Here is a 21,889-nt window from a genome sequence, read left to right on the forward strand (position 1 = left end):
TTTCTTGGCTGTAGTCGCTGAGCGGTAGTCGGCCACCAGATCATGCGTGTGTGCAGTGGGGTCTGGGTGGACCAAGGCATTCATCACATGACCTAGCCTTAATATTTACTGGAGACTATTCTCCGGAATCCTGGCCTGACCCCTTTCTCGATAGGTAATTTTCTGCTTTTCTTGTGGAGAACCAAGGTAGCTGTGGAATCTTTGCAGATATTTCCCAAGATACTCACATCAGTGATTAACTCCTGGTGGTGAGGTAGCACAGCATTTAATTTCTTCTGTCTGCTATGATAATGAACTGATTTGAAAAAAAAAAGTATGCAGAAATTCCACTGGAGTTGTCTCTAAGTATGCATAAGCATACCCTCATATTTCAGTCGGCCCACTCCTAAATTTCAAGCTTTCTGGACTGATGAGTTGTCAGGCCAGGCTCCCAAGACTTTTGCTTCTCTAAAAGGCTGATCGACTGGAGAGCCTGGCATAGTTTGTCGAAGCGTGAGCAGTAACTCGGGATAGAATCAATTGTCTCTTCACATCTACACTTATCACGCATGTTTGAGTCAGCCATTCCAATGGCTGTATGCGTTGGTGAAGGCTACTCCAACCCACAGCCGACACAGCAGTGTTGCATTTGGTATTGCAGGCAGCTAACACTCCAATACAGCTAAGAAAAATCTTTCTCTGCAGTGTCCCTTTAATTCATTCAGGTGCTAATTCTGTCCAATAAACCGAGTTTCACCACATTCCTTGCCTAGTTAGTATCACGGAAAGCATACAGCTGCATAATGAATTAAGAATTTTCAATTCTTCAATGAGTTTAGTCAAGCGATGACTCAAATTATCAAAACTTTAGACAAACCGTCAGCTTCATGAAACAGCGGTGGAGGAGTCCATTTTTGAGTCCTAGCCTACGTATGAACGTTCTAGCACTTATGGCCTCAAACCTTCATGCTAGTGTGTGGGACATAGCTGTCCAGGTACCAATTTCCAAGTAATCGGTTTGGACGATTCTAAATGACTCCACCTTTCACCCATACCACCTTAACCTGCACTGATATTTGGAAGACAGGGACCTGCAGAATCGCCTAGATTTCTCGAATTGGGTCCTCACAAAAGCCGATGAGTCTCCATACTTTTTGAGCAACACCATGTGGACAGATGAAGCCAATTTTTTCAGAAACACCCAGGTAAGTTTGCATCATGCGGGCTATTGCAGTGACTCTAATTCACAAAGGGTAAGGTGCACTCAGCACCTGTACCAGTGGTCATCTAGTGTGTGGTGCAGAATTTACGCCGGGTGCTATAATTGGTCCCATCTTCTTTGATCACACACTGACTGGACAGCGTTATGCGGACGAAATCCGTGAAGGAGTGGTGGATGAGTTTCTCAGTGAAGTCCCACTGTCACATCTTCCACTTCTGTGGTATCAGCAAGATGGTGCACCAGCACACAGCAGCAGCACGAAGCTGGCTGCATACGACTTCACGTGCAATGGATTGGAAGGCACGGGCCTGTAAATTGGCCGGCTAGGTCACCTGGCATCTCTCCACTCGATTTCTTTCTTTAGGGTTATGGGAAAGATTATGTTTATACAAGATCAAAACGATGATGTCAGATAAGCTCAAGGCAAGGATAATGGATGTCTGCCGTAGAATTCCAGCGTCAGTCATCAAGAAATCCACTGAAGATGTGATAAGGTAGACTCAGTACTATGTAGCTGCAGAAGGAGACCTATTTGAACACGTCCTCTAGGCAGCAGCTTCTGTTCAAGAGCGCTCACGAATGCACAGATTATAAGGGCACGCTTCAACCTGATGGGTTTTTTTTTCCTTTGTGCAGACGTCCCGATTGCCAATTCAGCACATTCGGAAGTGGTACATTTATTTCTTGAATGCATCGGTTTTGCCTTTTCTCTAGATGTGGATCACTCACTGGTCTGTTTAGTACGCTTTTATTTTTTGCCACGAACCTGTCTTTGCAGCACGTATACACTCTCATGAAAAATAAAACCGTTGCTTTAATTTGGCTTTGGTCCGAAGCAAGCTTATGGCGCGAAATATAACTGCGCATGCACTCTTTCAATGCGGTGTGAGCAGAGCCGGGATTTTGAAATATTCTGTGCCTATTCAATTGCTTTTGCATTTCCTCTGTGGTAAGAGTGGCGCTTCGGCCGCGTTATCAAGGGGCTTTTGTTATCAATGTGATCAGTCGGCCTTGAGAGACGAATAAAATCTGCAGAACGTTACACTCCTGTAACACGTGAAGGCTTAAGCCTGCTGCATACATGGTTATGCATTTAGTTATCCGATCAGAGGGATCAGACTTCTTGCAGGACATAACGAGCTGCAGTGTGAAGTAAACATATTGCTCTGTAGGCTGATCTCAATCACACATGCGAGCACCTAATGCATTATGTAAAGATTCTTTTATTCTCTTTCTTTCAGTCTTTTCTCTCTTATTTTTCATTGTTTGCTTCTTTCCTTTGTTCTTTCTTTCTTTTATTTCTTCTTTCATATTCAACAATTGCATCTTTGCTTGCTTATGGGGGTATGAGCCATTCCAGATTGTCACTTTTTTGGGGTATGAGCCATTGGTGCTGATGATATTTCTTTGTACCACTCGCCAACTTTTTTTGTGTCACTGGACCAGATGCCGTTTTTTTTGGGTATGAGCCACTTTAACGAGCCACTTAAGGATTTGCCTTAATAAGAGTGACATAGAAATTGTATGTAGGAATCGCTGCGGAACCTGCTGTTGGTGCTCCTTCCATACCATTATGAACCTTGATGCGCTGTCTCTTCGGGTTTGCGACGGGCAAAGCAATTGCTTCCAATCAGCTTATTTGATGGTGCTACTTACTTTATAATGCGGGTGGGAGCGCAGTCTTGTGGTATTTTTCATATTTCTTGGGATTTCTTTACCAGTCGGAAAAAATCAATATGGAATTGGTACGTCGCTGAAAATGCCATAGTTAGATGTCATTTGGGGGTGCCTACACATGCCTCATTGACACTTTCATAATTAGAAAAATACTTCTCGAGTTAATTAATTACAATTACCTAATTAAATCTCAGTAAAGAAAAAGATACTGGTGGCTACTCCACTGTGCTGAAAACAATATGCACTAGGTTTTCTTCGAGTAACGCAGTTGCTCTTTCTTTAAATCTTAATGCACGATAGTTGGGACACCCTGTATAGTGCAAATTTTCTGAGGCGGATTACTCGAATAGGCTGATGCTTATTATACTGGAAATTGAAATGCATAATTGACTAATAAAAAAATTTCACTAACCAACTTTTCATCTAATTGCCAGGGGTGCGCAAACATTATAAACTTTCGGATAGTGAACCAAGTGACGATGTATTCGATTTGATGTTCAAATTGAATAGCCACTATTCGTAACTACGAATATCTTTGGAATAGTTCTAGAATATTTTAAGAAGTCTGTGCTAATCAGGAATATGTTGTACCTAAAATATAAATTTTCCCTGCGACTACTGCACAGGCATCTAACATGAGAATTTATGTCGTGGAGCAGGCTACTTCACTGAAAGAGCCAGACTTGACTGCCTATACACCGATCATTTGCACTCTTCGAAGAGCCATAGCTATGCATCTGCTTATCTGTTCGTAATGATCCATTTGTCCATAAACCTTTAAGGACAGTAAAAAACTTGGAAAGAAAGAACATGTATTTCTTTTTTTTTTGCATGCAAATGAGCTTGTTGATAACATAAAGCAAGACCAAACTAAAAGATTGTGTCAGAAAGGCAAAGTTCATTAGAATGTTTTTTTTAAAAGCTAGAATGAAGGCAGAGGCATCACTGCACACAGGCTGGTTTCACTACTTGTTTTGGTCTTTATTATTTACACGTTACAGGCACCATATGTTATCTGGTCTTATTTGCAACAACCACAGAGCACAAAATGAGCTCAAACCATCTTGAGGGCTGCATGAGAAGTAAAGCAGCTCTGGATGAGTTGAGATCACCGTTTATCTTTTTCGTCAGTATGCATTACGAGCTCAGCTCATCATTGAGTTGACCAGTGACTGAATCAGTGAGTTGTCCCACATGTGAATTCGCTGATGTATGGGCTCGGTGAAATGGGCAGCAGACTGCTCACCCTACCCTTCGGAAGGCTCAGTCAACAGAGTGTAAAAATGCAAACATGCATAGGCTGACCAAGAGTTGCTATATGGCAGTTCTGGTGCCTTACTAAAATGTGCCGATATTGTCTGGTAGGGAGGCCATGAAAATGACACAATATTTTGAATAATGACAGATGCATGCCCATCAACACTTGTTGATGCTCGACATGTCCAGCCAAGCTTCGTCCATAGGTATGCACATTCTGAGGAGCGCCTGTGCTCCTATATTCAAACACACCAGTGCCCAGTCAGATAAGACGCTGGAGTCTCAAGATGAGCAATGGAATTGGTGATGCAAAATTGCACTATGTCCTGCTAAAAGCTGTTTTCTCTGCCTGCTATACGCATTCGGAGCTTCACTGCTAGTTGTGCATAGAATTAGCACTTTTTCTTAGTTACTTTCAGTTCTGCGTGATGCAACATTCAGCACGTTACATTGATTCAGTGAAGGGTATTCTGCTAACATCACATTACTGATGGTCTTGATGTGTGACAGCCAACACACTGTAAAAATAATGATGCATGCTTGCCCAAACATTTCTCTCCATCACAAGCACATACCATCACTCATCTGGTAAACATCGTTGACTTTTGTTACCTCACCCAGGTGGAACATACGGAACTGATTTGAACCACCCAATGGGCTGCTTTTTAGGACCTTCGAATACTCACCTGAAAAGATGAGTTCATCATCATCATCATCAGCCTGGTTACGCCCACTGCAGGGCAAAGGCCTCTCCCATACTTCTCCAACAACCCCGGTCATGTACTAATTGTGGCCATGCCGTCCCTGCAAACTTCTTAATCTCATGAGAAGATCAAAGATGAGTTAGTTCGTGTCAAATGAATTATGCCAATGTTATATTGTTCTTTGAACTTCTCATGCATGGTAACTTGTGCTGCCTTCTGCTAGTTCTTGGTTAACCCTCTTGGTAGAACAACTGTACCCCATCAAGCATTGAACCCAGGTTCGATTCCTGGCCCAATAAAATTTTTCTTTATCTTTAATGTTTGCATTTTTAGGGTCGTGTGTAGGTTCCTTTTGCAGCATTCTGGTGCAGTCAGATTGACAGTCAATTTCACTTTCACTAAATCACTTCACAATAACAATGTTTGCAACGGAAACATGTTTATTACAAGTAAAATGAGTAAAAGCCACAGTCATTTGATTAAATTGCCTTTGGAAAAAGAATTGGCTTTGCAGCAAGGTTATCATTTAGCTGCTATGTTTATATAATGACCAACCGTGACCTAACTGTTCAAGCAATGGCGAGGAACTTCTTGTCATGCTCTTATCAGAAGCATTGAACAGACACAGTGCCTTGGCATAGGAACTGAAACACAGAACTAAAGCAATTTAGAATTCACCATTTCAAGGAAATGTACAAGAAACATTATTGCACACTTTATCAAATGGAGCTGTAACAAAACAGTTCTCAAAGATAGCCTATCACTTTATCTTGTTGGCACACAGATACAACTTCAGTTCATCATTCTTGAGTGCCGTTTCAGCTTTAATACCCACTTCTTTTGATTGTAAGTATTGCAAAGAAAATATAAAAAGCTTTGAGGCACAGCGATGATGGACAATTATGTAATCACACTTGTGACATATCACATTTAGCCATTTCTTGCTTCGCCCACAGTATGACAAACATTTATTGCTTGAAATGATGTGCTTAATTGTGACCCTGCATTATAAAGCCCAAGCACATGTTAGAATATCTAACTGCTAGTGATGATGCCCAAATGTGTAACCATAAACAAAACTACTCAACAGCTCTCCATGCCAACCCAAACACTGCAATACATTCAGCAGTGGACGTGGTAGTATGTCCGGTGTACCACCGTACGAAAATGCTGGGAAGTTGATGATCAAGCAGTGTCTATCCCCACGGGTCAAATTCTGGTGCCTTCATTTGCAGGCTGTGTGCTCTGCGAGGTTTGTTCCTACGTGGACTCGACCCAACAATGTTTTTTGATGCTCCCGCATAGTCAGTGGAATGCCTGCCGGGCTTGCTTTGGCTTTCATTATCGTTGCTGCTACGCCTGAATAGAAGAGACTCCACGAGAGACGGTCGTCTCTTGACCTTCACTTTTGCGTTCTTCGACACAGACTGCTGCGATGCGTTCGCCTCGTTTTCCTTGCCACTGCTGAGTAATCGCTCAAAGGCACGCTTGAGCGACGACCTTCGCCGCAGCCTCTTCGGCGACGTCTGTGTGCCTTGTGACACCACTGACGGCGAAAGTGGCATGATCACGCCAAGGTGTTGGTGGCAGGGCGTTACAGTTGGAGTAACTACCCCGGCTTGCCCATTATGACAAAGTGCCGGAGAGAGAGCCCATGTCGCGTGTGGGGCTGTAGTGGTGGTTCTCGCACTAGGTGTAGCCAAGGTGCCAGGAAAGCTTACACAATGGCCCGCTGCGGGCGACGCCGTAAACGCGTGTGGAGTTATCGCTATTCGAGTAAGCTGCTGCGGCTGCGAAGATAAGACGCTTCGCGGCGACGACTTCGTCGACGCCGGAGTTATCGCGGGCGGCGTCGGTATCGGGAACGGCTTTCCGTGCTGCACTCTGCATGGCCGCTTCGACAGCACAGGTCGCGTGTTCGTGGCTGCTGCTACCTCCGCGGTCGAAGCTAGCGCGTCCATCTTCAGCCGCTTGTAGGGCGCCTGCGCCTCTTGCTGCTCGTCGGACGGCGCGTCGCCGGCGATCGCTTCGCGGTAGGACCAGCTGCGGCGCAGTCTTTTCTTGATCGCCGCCGCGCTGACGACAGCGAAGTTTCTCGGCGACCCCAACTTGCGTGGAGACCACGTGGTGCCGCATCGCGTTGCGTTGAGGGGACTCGAGTTCGCGGTCAGCTGAGGTCGTGTCGAGGGCTGAGGCTTCTCGGCTGGCGCTGGCGATCGCTGCGGTGCCCGGACGCGGCACTCAAGTCGACTTCTCGCTTGCGTCGCGTCGGCTCGAATCGAAGCGTCGCAGTAGCCCCATCGCCTGAAGCTCCTCGGAGTAGGCTGCGCGGGTTTGGGCGCCGTCGAAATCACCAAGTCGCCGGGCTGCTGCTGCGCCGTCTGGCACTTCGACTCGCGGACGAGGTTCGTCTCGAGCACCCGCCGTCGCAAATCGTAGCGCGGCGTCAGCGCGTTCCTCGCGCGCCCGCTGACGCACTGGCGAAGGAGCAAAGCCTTGCGGGTGGCCTCTAACCTGAGCCGTTCTCCACGGGCGTCGTGAGCAGCGATCGCCGGTGGCGTGCGACCGTTCGAAAGACGACGGCCGGTAGACGCGGATGGAGACGCGATGTTTTCTCTCCTTTGCATATCGTGGTTCGCACGGGAAGGTTCAGGCTGTGGTTCCGACGCGCCAACTGCCAGTCGTTACGACGCGACAAATGCGCTATGCGCGCGGGTCACGGCCGTTTCGAAGTTTGCGAACTTCGCGCTGTGCAAGGCGATCGACCAATGGCGCAGCACCATTCAGCCGCGCAACAAATGAATCTCAAAGAAAAATGAGAAGCAGCTCTGGTATGCGCGTTCCGCCCCTGACCGGTTTTCTGTTGCGGCGCGCTGTGCTCGGCGTCTGCATATGTGTTCTCTCTCGTTTGACACGAGCAAGTGTCCTAGGATGCCCTAGGCGTAGTCACAAAACATCATTTATGAATGCCGAATTCAAGTACAAAAATAAAAAAAAAACAAAAATAAATAAACGCAAGTAGACCTATGGTAAGTAAACGACGCCCAAGATCGTTTGTTGCTCCGTAAGTTTACGTTTTTTTTTTTTAAATTTTACACGGCTAACAGGGCAAACCCACACATCACAGAAAAAAAATTAATTTATGACAAAAAAATAATATCGAACAGCAAAAAAAAAAAATGTGGAACGCTTCACGATTTTGCGTGTCATCCTTGCGCAGGGGCCATGCTAATCTTCTCTGTATCGTTCCAATTTTAGTATATGTACTTTGGAAGTACAGCAACCACCTCTTTGACTCACAATATATAGCCACAACTTCTAATCTTGTAAGTGGTGCCGGTTTAAAGTTGCTTAACAATTACATTTATGAAAACATATTGCAGGTTGCAACGTTTTCATGCAGTTCAACAACTTTTAACGCTTCATTCGCATAGATCCTTTAGTTTGAGGTTGAACTACAAGAAGAATTGCTTTTCGTGAGCGAAGGAACTGAAAAGTAATTGTGTAAGTAACCACTTTATGACTATGTTGAACAGCGCACGCCATTGTAAATCTGTGTTTAAATTAGAGACTGTTTTTTCATTCGGCCGCTACGTAGCAGCACCATATTAATGGCTGCATTCAACGATTGTTTTGTCTTTGGAAGCCCTTTATTTTTAACAATTGCAGGCCTTCCATAAAAAGCGTTAAATAACCACACAATAGAACGTTATGAACTAAAGAAAAGTTGCATTTGGTCTGCTTGCCAAGCAGGTCGAGCCCTCTCACTTTCATTCGTCAACACGTGCTGCCGCCTATTGTTGACATAATGTTATGGCCTAATGTTATCTGTAAAATTTCTAATCTTTGTTGCCTAACTATGTACTTTCATTTATTAGCCTATACTTTCATTTATTCCGTGGCCTGGGAGTGCGTGACTATACCGTTAGATGGCGCTTTCCTTGTCAATATGCGACGTTGTTGTAAAAGAACATCATCGATTCCATATTTTTAGCTGAGATAAGAAAGATTTTGCATAACAGGTACATGTCAAATAGCAATTATTAGATAGCACGTTACGTAAAACTTAATAATAGTTTTTATGTTTCTTATATGCGTGAGAAAACCGACGAACGTCACCGGCCCGTATGGGTGGAAGGCTTTCGCGTCTATAAATATGTTATGCCAGCCTGTACGTATATGTATCGTGGTGTCCAATGAAGATTACAGCTGGAATTACCGTATGATCAGCATGATTATAATTTGTTTGCTGAGGATGCCGAGACATTTTATGTGGAATGGTCTTAGCATTTTACGTACTCGGCTAATTTACCCCTATTTACCATGGCGTTGTGTGCAACGAAGAAAGTAAAGCTGGAGAGCATTTCTTATTTTGAAATTAAATTGCCACACATGCGTGCTGCCGCCATGAAATGATTCGTCCACTTTTATATTCTGATCCAAATCTGCGTTCACTGATCATCTAAACACCGCGCATTAAGAGCTAAAGCACGCGAGGCCACACGCACTGCTGTTATTTTTTTTTTTATTCCTTCGTCTTGTGGCGCTGTTTCATTGCTAGCCTAATGAGCTAATTATTGCTAACACATCGCCAAAACCGGAACGTCCGTGTGCAGTCCATCACGCAATGTAGTGAGCCACTTTGAAGAAACTACCGATTCTTCGTTTTGCCAGCTAAAAGAACCGTAGCAATGGCAGCACCTCAGAAACCGAAGGAAGGCCAAAACCGAAACCAACTCAAGTCTACTGAATCCGGTATAGCCTAGCCGATCCAATGTGGGTAATCTGTGATGTCGCTGGTGAAAGGCGGGGACGCGTTCCAGCGCATGAACTTTCTGTATCAGGTGCTGTGTTTGTCTTCATCTTCGTTCCGCTAAAACGTGAAGCGATCTACTCCTCGCCGCTTCTAGATATTCTCTCGCCCCTTACTTGGCTTTGATTGTAATTTACTCGCAGGTTGCGAGCAAAGTTTTGGAGCAGGATCCCTCAGCCGGCAAGCTTGCGTCGTTCTACGGTCATGTGCTGCATATGATATCTCGACGCGTTCAGGCCAAACTGTGAGTAGTCGGAGTCGTTTTCCACGAGTGCAAACGATGGTGCTGTGTTTGGTCTCGAAGTCGTTTCCTCTGCTTGCCCGCTGTTCGCCGTGAGTGTTCCAAGGCGTAGCGAGTTCCCGCTAGTTGGTGACAGACAAGTTGACGAGCGTGTTTTGTTTAAAGTGTAGTTGCATGCAAAGGTCTTCCGAAGAACAAATTAGAGACTTGCGGAGCTGCTTTCCAGTCGTCATGGAGTATGTCGGCGGAGCGAAATTATGTGGTTCAAAGAAAGCATTATTCTGAGGAATGTCGGCCGGTGGAGGAACGAAGCTTGATTTGTGAGGGAGATTACGTGGTTCAGATAAAACGCATTCCCTTCGTTCGATTGTTTCCTTTAAAAAAAGAGAACACACACACTCTCACTTTCTCTCACTTTACCGAGGCTAGCAAGAAGCGTCCCAGTTTTATAACGTGATGTTCATTATGCGAACTGGACACTGTTGCAAATTTTGTTTAAATTGTTGAGAAATTTGCATCATTGGTGCAGTGACCCCAGCATAAAACGCAGTCTCTGCAAGAAATGTAGCGTCCTCCTCTGTCCCGGAGTCACCTGCACAGAACGCCTGAGAGGTGAGTGGTTGTAGACGTTGAAATTTAAACATCAAGAAATCAAGCAGTTCTTCACAAAACACATTACAGGGAAAAGCTGATTTGGCCAGTCGTTGCTGTAGATGTGGGGAATGAACTTAGGTCAGAGACACCCATAACCAGGTGATGTTTCTTTAAAAAAAATGAAACCTTATTTTGCAGACGAATGTATAACTTCTGTCTGACTTGGTAGTCCTGATTTCTTGAGTTTGTAAGCAATGCGTTGGGTTATTTCATGGAAATGAAAAGCACAAATAAATGGAACTACAAGTCATTCACTTCCGAGCTGTTTTCTTCAGCTTTCTTAGCTTACTCACCAGGCGCATTGGTGTTTTTTAACTTTTTATTAAAGGGACATTTAAGAGAAAAAAATAGTTTGAGCTTTATTAATATATTACCCTTCTACAATACTGAACAAACTGCTCTTGATGTGAAGGGAGGCTTGGTAAGTTGGAAAAGACTGAAAAATAAAAGGCTGGTGGTGATGTTGCTGTGAGCTTTCCACACAAGCTTGTCGTGACGTTACGGATTTTGACGGCGTCTCTTTGGGCCCAGTTAATCTTTTATCGGCTAAGATGAACTGCGTTGCATTTTAAGAGAGCTAGGAGCTGTGCTTGTCAAGTTTCAAATACTTTTGCTGAGTCGCAAAGGGCCAAATACGAGAAAGTAAGCTGAATGTCATTACATTGCACTGATGTAACAGGACGTCGGCGCTGAATTAAAAAAATGAGAAGTTGACTTTCATTTTATCTTCTAATCATCATAATCTCACAGCCCAACAAGTGAAACAATATCATTTTAAACTGATTTAGTGTATCTCTTTAGTGGTCCCTTTAAAGGTTAGAAGATCTTATCGAGGTTCAAACCTTTGGCCATAGTTTGTTGCAGCACATGTCTTGTCACTGCGATGTAGTTCTAGTATTTCCACCCCACACCCTGTGCTCGCTATCCCTCTTACCGAAGTGCACTGGTTCCCTGAGGCAGTCATTACGCTAGGCAGTGCTAGAAGCACCCTAACACTAGATAACCATCTCCATCGCTAAACAGTGAAGCTAGAAAGTGGTAGAACTGTGCTAGGCACTCATCTTGCTAGAGAGGCACCTATTGCGGTAGCCCAGCGGCTATGGTTGTGCACTGCCGAGCTTGAATTTGCGGGCTCAATTCTGGCCGCGGCGGCCGCATTTCAATGGAGGCAAGAGGCAAAAACCCTCGTGTACTTGGATTTATGTGCACATATACTATGAACCATAATGAAAAAGTTTTGTTGTTTATTAATGAACCCCAGGTGGTCAAAATAAATCGCCCCATAAAATAAAGTGCGGATTGCCCCACTGCAATGTGCCACATAATCAGATCGTGGTTTTGGTGCATTAGACATGAGTATTTAATTTAACTGTTTTGCTGTAGAGGCGAGTTGCTGAATGCAGATCTGTTGTTGCAGCCTCAGCTCAACGAGGTCAGCGCCTCGTTGTCACCTGCCTTCGGTGCAGCACCATCAAGCGGTTTCCTACCAAGCGGGGCTACCAGTTGTGGTACGACAAGGCGGAAGCCCTCGGCAACCAAGCCATTGCTACCGCTAAAGATAGTGCTGCTTCGACTGCCAACACAGGTTCAACGGACAGGGCAGCACCGACAGCCACACCAACAAACTAGGTAAGTCTGCAGTCTGCTGCTTGCGAACATGCTGAATGTATTTGCAGTGATGTTGACTGAAAGCCTGCCTCAATCTCTTTGTTACATCTGGTTCTGCTGGTCTTGACTGACCTGCTCAGTCTAGACTGAGCTGTTTGCGAGATCTGGATAGCTTTTGGGCACTAGCACTCGCAGTGTGGGGACTGTTTCAGATATTTTGTTTCAGGACTGTTTGAGTTATCTTTATTTGTCATGCTCCAAAAACAGTACGATAGTAGAAGTTGGAGTGTAGGTGAAAGCAAATCATTGCCATACAGCAAACTTGAGAGGACAATATTAGGTTGATACAAGCGTAAACGGATGGTTATCTGGAGCCAGAAGCACTAAGGTCAGACAAGCCTATGTTCTACCAATCATTCCCATGTTGAATGGATTGCTGCTTTGGCGGTGCATGTAGACACTAGTGCCACAGTTGCCTGTGGTGTTTTAGAGCACAGCTCTTGGGTGGCCGTTCCTGGGTTGAGCGTTGCTCTCCCTGTGCATAACCACGAGAACGCACTCGTGCCACTGCTTGGGCATTCGTCGTCTTCCTCTTCCACAGCTGGCTCTGTTGCCGCTCATCATGCCAGCATTCCCATACTGCTCTTGCGCTTATGCCACTGCTCGTGCCTTCCTTGTCTTTTTATTCCACAGCTGGCTCCGATGCCACTCATCATGCTGGCGTTCCCATACTGCCCCTCCTTCTGTGAAGGTATCGATAGCACTGGCCCACTGCCAGTTGGTGTGGTGATTTCAGTCTCAAATTCATTGCCTCAATATATAATGCGAAATGAAAACACGTATGCAGCTATGCTCAAATTTTGCATTAGTTAGTATCGTAATTGTCAGAAATTTTCTTTAGAGTGCCACTCTTAGGCGGTTGTTCCTGTGGTATGCGTCGGCGTAGCTGAGCGAACAAGCACAACATCAAAGAATGAAAGAGCAATGCGGAGAACAGTGGTGAGTGAAAGGCGGTGACAGAAAAAAAGAGTGCGAGAAGGAAAGTGTGAGAAAAAAAGTGTAGTACTGCGCAAGATGTGTTTTGCGACAATCGTTACGCGATGGCAGCAGAGTACCGTGCTTCGTCTGTTGACTTTAGCTTTCTTTGGTCACTGCTTTTCACTGGATAACAAATGTTAAACGTTATCCCTTGACGCACCTGCATGTATCAGAAGTTCCTAGAATGTTATCGATAGTTCTATCCATTGGCTGTAGTCACCAAAGCTTTTGTAATCTGATTGTACGTGTGAGGCGAATTGTGTAGTAGTTTCTGGAAGCCACGTTGGCACCAGCAATTGCACTGGAACCTTCGACGAGTCGTGTGGAAGCCGACGCGCTTGACCCACTGATCAGATTTTCACCGATCGCCAACTCTGCTCACCGCTATCGTTGTGCTTGAGTGTTACTTGTTCTGGTAGACGGAAGTTCTCCCAACAAAGAGTTAAATTTGTAACTCAGAATTTCTACACAGTGCCGTTCTTCACTGTCACTACCACGTGACAATATAAATCATAATTCAAAGCCAGTTCTTACTTAACAATGAGCGACGCAACCGGTGGAAGTGCTTTGTCTGTCATAGAGGCTCAGCGCCACTGCCGAGAGGACCCTGTCGTTGACAATCAAATTCTTAACGGCAATATATAGTGAATCCAAAACACCTAATCAACTGTGCTCAAAATTTGCATTAGTGAGTATGGTAATCGTCAGTGAATTTTTTTTACTATGAAACTCTATGGCTGAAGAGAGAGATACAGAAGAAAGCAAGGTAGGTAAGCCGGAAAGGAAAATCAACTTTGATGCCCTGTGCTGGGCCACAGGGGAAGGGGAGGTAGAAAGATAGGAAAGAAATAAGAGCATGCACGCAACCTCAGCCGGTCACAATTACTGTAGTAGTATGCAATCACAACATTGGATCATGTGCAGCACAGTGAACACAACTGAAGGCAAATGCTGTTTGTTGTCTGGAAGAATTGAACCAATGCCTTTGACTCCGCTCAGCTGCGATGGCTTATGTGGTCGACATTCGAAAATGGTCTATTCTGACGATGGTCTGTGGTCAGTGCGAGCGATCGTCTCCACACATTCTAATGAAGACAGTGACACAGAGCCTGTTCAAGGGTGTGTGGCTGAAATTGATCAAATAAGAATCGGGCAAAGAATGAACGAAATCTTTTGGTAGGACAACTACGATGACGACAATGCTGCAACCATACTATTGATGTGTTTCTTTGTAGTTGCGCTACGCACTTTATTTGCATTTCTTTTGTCTGCTGTGCCCAGCAGTGTTTGTGCAAACGAGAACACGGTTCCTGTTTGTGCTGAATCATTGTGTAAATGTGGAATGCCATTTGGAAGTACTGGTGGTGTGAAAAAAAATGGCGGCGACAATGTTGCCGCTCCTTTAAACTGCTCACATTACGGCAAAAGAATGGCTCCCGAAATTGGTTTCCGTTACTCTGTAGTAGTCCTCCAAGTCCTCCTTGGAGGTGTAGAATTTCCTAAAGAAAAAGTTACTAGCGGCAACTCTAGCACTGCGATTACTCATATATCATGGGAATGAGGGGTAGTACAAACATGTGTCTGATCTTTGTGTTTGTGGCTTCAGATGTTCTTGTGGCGTTATTTATCACTCTATATATTGCTAAATATCCAAGCAATCATCATAGTTTTCCAAACACAGCAAGACAATAAGTCTGTAAATGCATAATTATTGCGAATTGTTGCAGACATAACAGAACGTTTTGTTTCATAATTGTCAATTTGCAAAGTGACAAAGCCGTTCGAAGCAAGAAGGATGAAGTTTGTGCAAATCTGTGTATCCATCATTCACATGGTGGCTGAACTGACATACTTGTAGCCCCCATAAGCACTAGTGCCGTTATTTCTCTCGTAATTTTTGTAGGAAACTATGGCTGGAGCAATGTAGATACCATTTATTGATGGCTTACAGTGATTGGCAGCAGAATGCCTTGGCTACTGTTTAGCAATGTAAAGTAGTAGGCTAGTTGGTTATCCATGACCTGAAGACCACAGTGCACAAGTAGACGAGGATGGAGAAGGTTGAAACCGACGAGTGATTTTCTCTGTTTCAGCCTACTTTGGCTTTGTCTTGTTGTGCACTGTAGTCTTCAGTATTGCCGTTGCGATGTGGTTGATGCGATTTCAGTCGCTTCCACTCCGTACCTGGAGAATGCTGCAGCTTGCGTGATGTCTTTTTTTGGAAAGACTATAGTCTCGCCTTTGTCAGGGCCCTGGCATGTACTTTTGAAGAATTGGTTTCTGGCAACACTTTTGCTTTGGCATGAAGCAACGTCTGGCACTGACACCTTACCTTGGTGTACAGGTTGTTTCCTTGCTGAGCATAAAGAAAAATTCTGCACCTTGGTCATATTACGCAGCAGCATGTTGCTATCAATTGCCTAATGCAAGTGCTACTATATTCGTGTAGACAAAAAAAAAAAAAAGAATCTGTGGACATCTGAAAAGCGGTGGTTGGTGCTCCTATTAGCTAATTAGCTAGTCACGTGACTGTAAAGTACTTCTTTACAAAATGCTATTTCTACATTAAAGCTTGGTGCAAGTTGTGTGAAACATGTTGCATGTCAGAGAAAACTCGTTCGTTCCTTGTCTTTACTTCCTGTCATATAGATGCTCTTGACAACCTTTGACAAGGCATTTTCTTAAAGACGGCATGCAGCAAGTGCACCATTAGACATATTCATTACAGGGTCATGTCGTAAACTTTCAAATTAATTTTTTTATTGAGTGTGAATAAATTTAAGAAGAGAGTTGGTGTAAATGCTTTACTGCAAAGTTTAAATCTGCATTCTGCAGTTCTAAGTTGCATTTTATAAAAATTTTATTAGCAGTTTGTGCTAATACAGTAAACCGTTATAACAAAGTAACCTGAACAGGAAATTGGATTTCTTATAAGCAGTATTTCTTTAAAAGCAAATGAGCTAAGAGCGTCATAGTAACGTAAGGATATGAAAAAACTTCAAATCAAGCAATATTTTGATAAAGTGATTTCATTACAATGAGGGTTTACCATACATTTGAAAACATTCAAAATAATTTTGTACGAAATCATTACTTACAATCAACATCACACTTATACCCCTGTCACACTGGGAGTTTTAATGTCATTCGAATCGAATGGCATTCGGTGCAGCGAATGTCATTTGCCCGCGGAGGTGCTACACTCGAAAAATTAATGTCATTCGGTGGCGATATCAATGGCGATCATTCCTAAATAAACGTGGCAACTAAAGTAGAACAAGGTAGGTATAAAGTGCTTGCATAAGCAATCCATATATTTAAATATATTTTTGGGATGTCACTTCACTGAAAAAAAAATATTTTAGGAATGCCTACAAAAGAAGTTATTCTATTTCAGACTATGTGGCTACTATAAACCAAAACAAGGCTTAGCCACCTGAGTAGCCGATAAATTGAAAACAAACAAAATGGCTGACACGGCGATGCTGGACGACGACGCTAAGTTGCAGCAGGTGAAGCGATTAGTTGCTGCGTACTTTGCATTACGAGCAAGGCGTAATAATCGGAGGAAGCGATTAGACGTTCTATGGCCGACGAGCATAGTGGCAGCGGCATGGGCAGCGGCCAGACGCTGCCGAGCTGGAGAGTAACAACATTTTGCGACAGCCTGCAGCACATATTTTGTCTCTTTAAAGTAACAAAACCATTAAAACACGCAAACGTTATTATTTCTGTACGAGTACGGTTTTCAATTTGCAAATACTTTGTCCTGTTTTGCTTTATTTCTGGGGTTGAGAGTACACATTCGCTCCGAGTGCGAAGCCGAATGAGTTTTTCGAACTCATTCGATTGCGGAAGTCATTCGGTGCTAATGACATTAAATATCGCTCTGTAGCAACCGAATAATGTCATTCGATGCTAATGCCATTCGGTTCGAATGGCATTAAAACACCTCGTGTGACAGGGGTATTAGAGATTTGTGTTAAATGACATCGAATAGGCCTCAGATAATCTCAAAATATACATAGAATATACAGCACACATAGCAGCAGTTTGAATACTTTATAAGCAGGACCGTGGCTTCCCACTCTTCCACCTGTTCGTGACCAGGTCAGGCTTTTTCAAACAGGCTTCATGCACTGAGAAGTGAACGGGCCATCATAGCGGCTCAACACCTGATCGGAGAGTAGTAGCAGATGCTGTCTGTCCACCTATTTGCCTCATGTTGCTGATTTGGACCTGCTAGGCAGCTTTGGCTTCTGACCTGATGGCCCTGAAATTGGCTCTGTTGATGCCATTTCGGCCTTTCCTTGGTCCTTGGTCTTCGCTGAGCTGTCGAATTGCTTGGTTTTGGATCAGGGCTTGGCCTGTGCAGCATCGTTGGATTGCTTAGTTTTGGATAAAGGCTTGGCCTGTGCAGCATCGTCGGATTGCTTAGTTTTGGATAAAGGCTTGGCCTGTGCAGCAGCGTTGTGGGATTGCTTTTTTGTGGCTTCTGGTGTGGCTTCGGGTGTGGCTTCATGCCTGGCCTTGCCGCTCACCTTAGTTTTGGACTTTAAAGAGGACTGTTCGCCTGGTCATTCCGTAGAAGACGTGGAATCCCTCTTGTCAGCTGCCTTCGGATCAGGCTTGGTACTTCCTGCTGTGCCAGCCTGACTGGATTTTGCCTCTGAAATGTAAGAGGGAAATAGCTTTGGAGAAGTGACCCATTGACCATGTTTGTACCTGCCTATACTAATGTGTTTTAGGCGCTTCTTTAGAAGTACAGATGGGACTTTCCTTTTTTGTCACAATGTCTCTGTATGGAACTGCAACTTACTTTTGAATGTTCTGGCTAGGGATGACAAGGAAACACATTGAACGTAGCTCTGGGGGTAAAGAAGATGCGCTGCTAAATCCAGACAATTGAGTGCTTTTCGTTGTTCACTCTTCACAGAAATACCGGGCTGTGATAAATTATGGGTGCAGTTAACGCCGTTAGCAACATCTTGTGACAACATATGGAAAACTTTTGTGTTACATATGTGTTCTGATCAAAGCAGAAAACAAGAAACTTTATGGGGTTGATTGCATTGCTGCCAATATTATACACCTTTAGCTGAGTAGAATATGGTCAGTTAGTGCAGTAATAACTCTTGTGTTCTCTCTAGTCAGAATAAGTGCCACTAGATGGTGCCACCAGTCTAGCTTGTCACATGTATGCCCTCTGTAAATCGGCATTCCATTAACGGTAATTTCCTGTACAGACAAGCCAAAACTCCTCAATGTCATAAGTCACTTTAGTACAGAGAGTAATGCAAAACAGTCATACTTTAATGAGGCACGCTACCAGGTTTGATGAGAAATTTGACTTGTTGCTGTGTATCATTGCTCTCAAGTGTTTTTTCTTGTCAGAAGGACCTTTACTAAATAATTGGTGCAACGATACTTTAGCCATAGGTTGACAAAATAAATGGAGCTCTCTCAGACTCGCTCACAAGATATATTTCTTGCTTAGGGATCACTCGGATTCCAACTCGCCAATATTCAACTCAGCTGGATTCACTTGAACTTGGACTCGCCAAGATCAGACTAAGCCAGGTTCACTCAGACTCGCCCATATTCTGCTCAGCTGAGCTCACTCAGACTCAGACTTGAGTGTCAGACTGAGTCTGAGTGAGTTTGTTGCCCTATAATTGTAGCAAATATTTCAGTTCCTTTCATGATATAATGCATCATGTATGAGAGGTCAATTAATTTTTGTAATTATGACGACTATCCTGATTTGACTTTAATGTGCGTGCTACAGACCCTAAATTTTTGCTGCAATGTTTGCACCATGTCTCCAGAATAATCTGTAAGCTTGGAGGCCTCAGCGCATGCTTGGTCATGTTACCACGCGTTCACCCCCTCTCCATCCCCCTTGCATAGATGTAATCGTCAGCTTTCGGTGTTTTTTTGAGTGCTCCGCAGCCTCTGCAAATTATCAACACTACAAATGGCACAGCGGTGTTTCCTCCCTACTGCGTCCTGACGCATGCGCTTTGACTGCATTTTTGCCTCTCCAACGTTTCATGCAGGACACTTGAAATAACTTTTGGCTCGGCCGGCATTCTTATAGTGCTTTGGTAGATTCACTTTTCATACAGGCACCAGCTATGGTTGCTAGTGGCTATGGTGGTAGGCTGCTAAGCACGAGGCCGCAGGATCGAATCCCGGCCGCGGCAGGCACATTTCGATGGGGGTCAAACGTAAAAGCACTCGTGTGCTTAGATTTAAGTGCATGTTAAAGAACCCCAGGTGGTCCAGATTTCAGGAGCCCCCGCTACGCGTGCGTCACAATCAGATCGTGGTTTTCGCACGTAAAACCCCATATTTTTTTATACTATTCATACAGGCTCTCAAGTATATGCTTGAAATGGTCGAAAAATTTAATAAATCGAAACCGTGTCATGAAATTACTTTGTTAAATCGCGAAAATAAATACATGGCTTTTCATGCGGCTACGATCGAGAAATGAAAATAGTTCTTTACATCGTGAATTTCGTTAAATCGAGGTTCTACTTTATTTGTGGTGACCAGGTCAATATTTCAAGTTGACTACACAAGGCGTTGACTAACAAGGCATGTTGTTCACAGTAAGGAATTTCGGCACAACTTTGGATGACATGGGAGAATGCTTAAAATAGAAGCTGTCTGTGCTGCTTGTTTATCTAAGTACCACTATTGCCAACTGTGCTCTATGCCTTTTCAAGCTGTCAAGTAATGCTTTTTCCTGGCTGTTCCTGTTTTCCTTTTTTTTTTTGCTATTTGCAGTTTACCGAATTTGCTGCCAGGGCCTCTCACTATGGAATCTGGCGATACGGCAATGCAATCGTCCAAGCAGCTGAATGAGCTAGCCGCAACAATGTTCGAGAAAACGGGGCAGTACGTTCAGAGTGAACTGTCAGCCACACTGGATGAGTATAGGTTAACTGAGGAGATGAACAAGGTCACAGTAGCGAAGTACAGCGACATGGAACAAATTGCTGGCAGCGTCGCCAAAGCCCTGAAAGACCTTAATGGCAAGTATGAGTGCCTTAAACCATACCTGGACCAGATTGACCAAGTAGAAGACAGCGTTGCCAAGCTGGAGCAAGTAGCATACAAGCTGGATGCTTACTCTAAACGCCTCGAGGTGAAGTTTAAAGCTCTTGAGAAACGTTGAAAGCCGTGACCTTGCCATTGTAAAACAGGCGTGGATTCATTCTGGGAATTGTTCTTTGCTGCTGGTGTTGAGGTGGGCCACCATACTCAAGTGCATTGTGGTGGCCTCATGTATAAATAAATTGTGACTGTATGAAAAAAAATTATCTATTTGTTCTCTGCCCTGTGTCATCCAGGTTGTGCTGAAAATTTTCTCCGATGGTTTTAATTAACGCACCCTTTTGTCAATTTTAATCTAGGGAGACTGCAAAATGTAAAAAAAACACCTGTCACAATGGCTTGGCAAATATGGCACACTCCTGCTGCATTGTTCTTCTACTGGCAGCAGCGGCTGCATTCTGATGGGGTCAAAATGGAAAAACATTGGTGTACTTAGATTTATGTCCACATTAAAGGGCCCCACATAGTAAAAAGTTATGCCAGAGCCCTCTGCCGTGATGTATCTCACAGCCAAAATGTCACAGCTGGCAGTCTCAAAGACTACCGCATTTGATCACATAATACTTCCACTCCCCCCTCCCCCACTTTGGCCATCAAAAGTATTTTTTTTCTCAAGTAATCATTGCTCCTATGAAAATTGCTACAGCTACTGTTGTCTGCTTGTTCTGGCCGGTAATGACTACAGTGAATGGCAGATGAGTACTATCTGTTGAGCTTCATACTGTGATGGTTGTGGTTGGGCATGACATAGATGGTAGCTGGCCCATGCCATCATCCAACTCATCCACACTGAGGACGTTGTTGAAGGGAAGGACTTGTTCTGATCGAGAACGAGGAATATGGGATTTATTTACAGAATCTACATGAGAACGTTACAGTTCATAAGTCTAGCATGACTGAAAGAAAACTGCACACTCAGCAGCCGTGCTGCGGCCGCTTATAAACACTGTCCTCCCTAGATCCCTAGGTGAGGGAAAACGGCCATTCATCGTCGACCAATTCGGAGCGTCCAAAGTCATCATAGCCGACCTGCCTTTGAGGGGGGAGGGTTTACACACTCGCTTCCGCACAGGTTTCACTGACCACACCAAAGTGAGAGGGGTTTTGCAGACGCGGGTCTTGCCCTGAGCAGGCGGCGCTTGGTCCCAGAGTTGAACCCGCAGACAGTGGCCGCCGTGTCGGTCCATTGACTGACGACTTCTAAGAACCGTGAGACAGTGCCACAAAACTACTTATTCCAGGAGTTCCACCGCTTCAATCAAACCGTGAAGGCAGCGGTGACTACACAAACAATACTTGGTGCACCGACGCGTCCAGACCTACGCGGCGTATTGTCGTCCTTACAATGCGAGTTGCCGCAGTAGCCATCCCTGCGCCAACAGCCTGTTGACTCGGTGCATTGTTGTTTTCAAAGCGAGTCGCCACAGTAGACATGGGTGGCGTCGTTCGTTTGGGGACTATCGCTTCCCCTAAGATCACCAGCCTCCGCAGGTCAAACCTAACGATACACGCTATTGGCAAGGTTTCCATCATTTCGTGACACTTGTGGATTGCAGGTGGGTAGCCAACAT

General features: G+C 44.4%; 2 protein-coding genes, 1 non-coding gene and 1 pseudogene across 4 annotated transcripts in view; 1 reads left to right on the forward strand and 3 right to left on the reverse strand.

The window, feature by feature from the left end:
* Positions 1-5,190: 5,190 nt before the first annotated feature.
* On the reverse strand, positions 5,191-7,814 carry LOC142590120 (uncharacterized). Its single transcript, XM_075701988.1, has one exon. It carries the CDS (start codon positions 7,464-7,466, stop codon positions 6,036-6,038), a length of 1,431 nt encoding a protein of 476 aa, XP_075558103.1. The 5' UTR covers positions 7,467-7,814; the 3' UTR covers positions 5,191-6,035.
* Positions 7,815-8,014: 200 nt separating this feature from the next.
* Positions 8,015-8,117, reverse strand: LOC142591804 (U6 spliceosomal RNA). The gene has a single exon (XR_012830536.1). It is a non-coding gene; the product is annotated as a U6 spliceosomal RNA (small nuclear RNA).
* Positions 8,118-12,039: 3,922 nt separating this feature from the next.
* LOC142590121 (uncharacterized) overlaps positions 12,040-21,889 on the forward strand; it is a 63,187-nt gene continuing 53,337 nt past the window's right edge. For both annotated transcript variants that reach the window (XM_075701989.1, XM_075701990.1), the window contains exon 1: positions 12,040-12,176. The gene's annotated coding sequence lies outside the window, so the exon portion shown is untranslated. The remainder of the gene's footprint in view (positions 12,177-21,889) is intronic.
* The window catches only part of LOC142590123 (methionine-R-sulfoxide reductase B1-like), a 37,000-nt pseudogene continuing 32,256 nt past the window's right edge, over positions 17,146-21,889 (reverse strand).

The sequence above is a fragment of the Dermacentor variabilis genome, chromosome 8 (assembly GCF_050947875.1).
Source record: "Dermacentor variabilis isolate Ectoservices chromosome 8, ASM5094787v1, whole genome shotgun sequence".
Lineage (NCBI taxonomy): Eukaryota > Metazoa > Arthropoda > Arachnida > Ixodida > Ixodidae > Dermacentor > Dermacentor variabilis.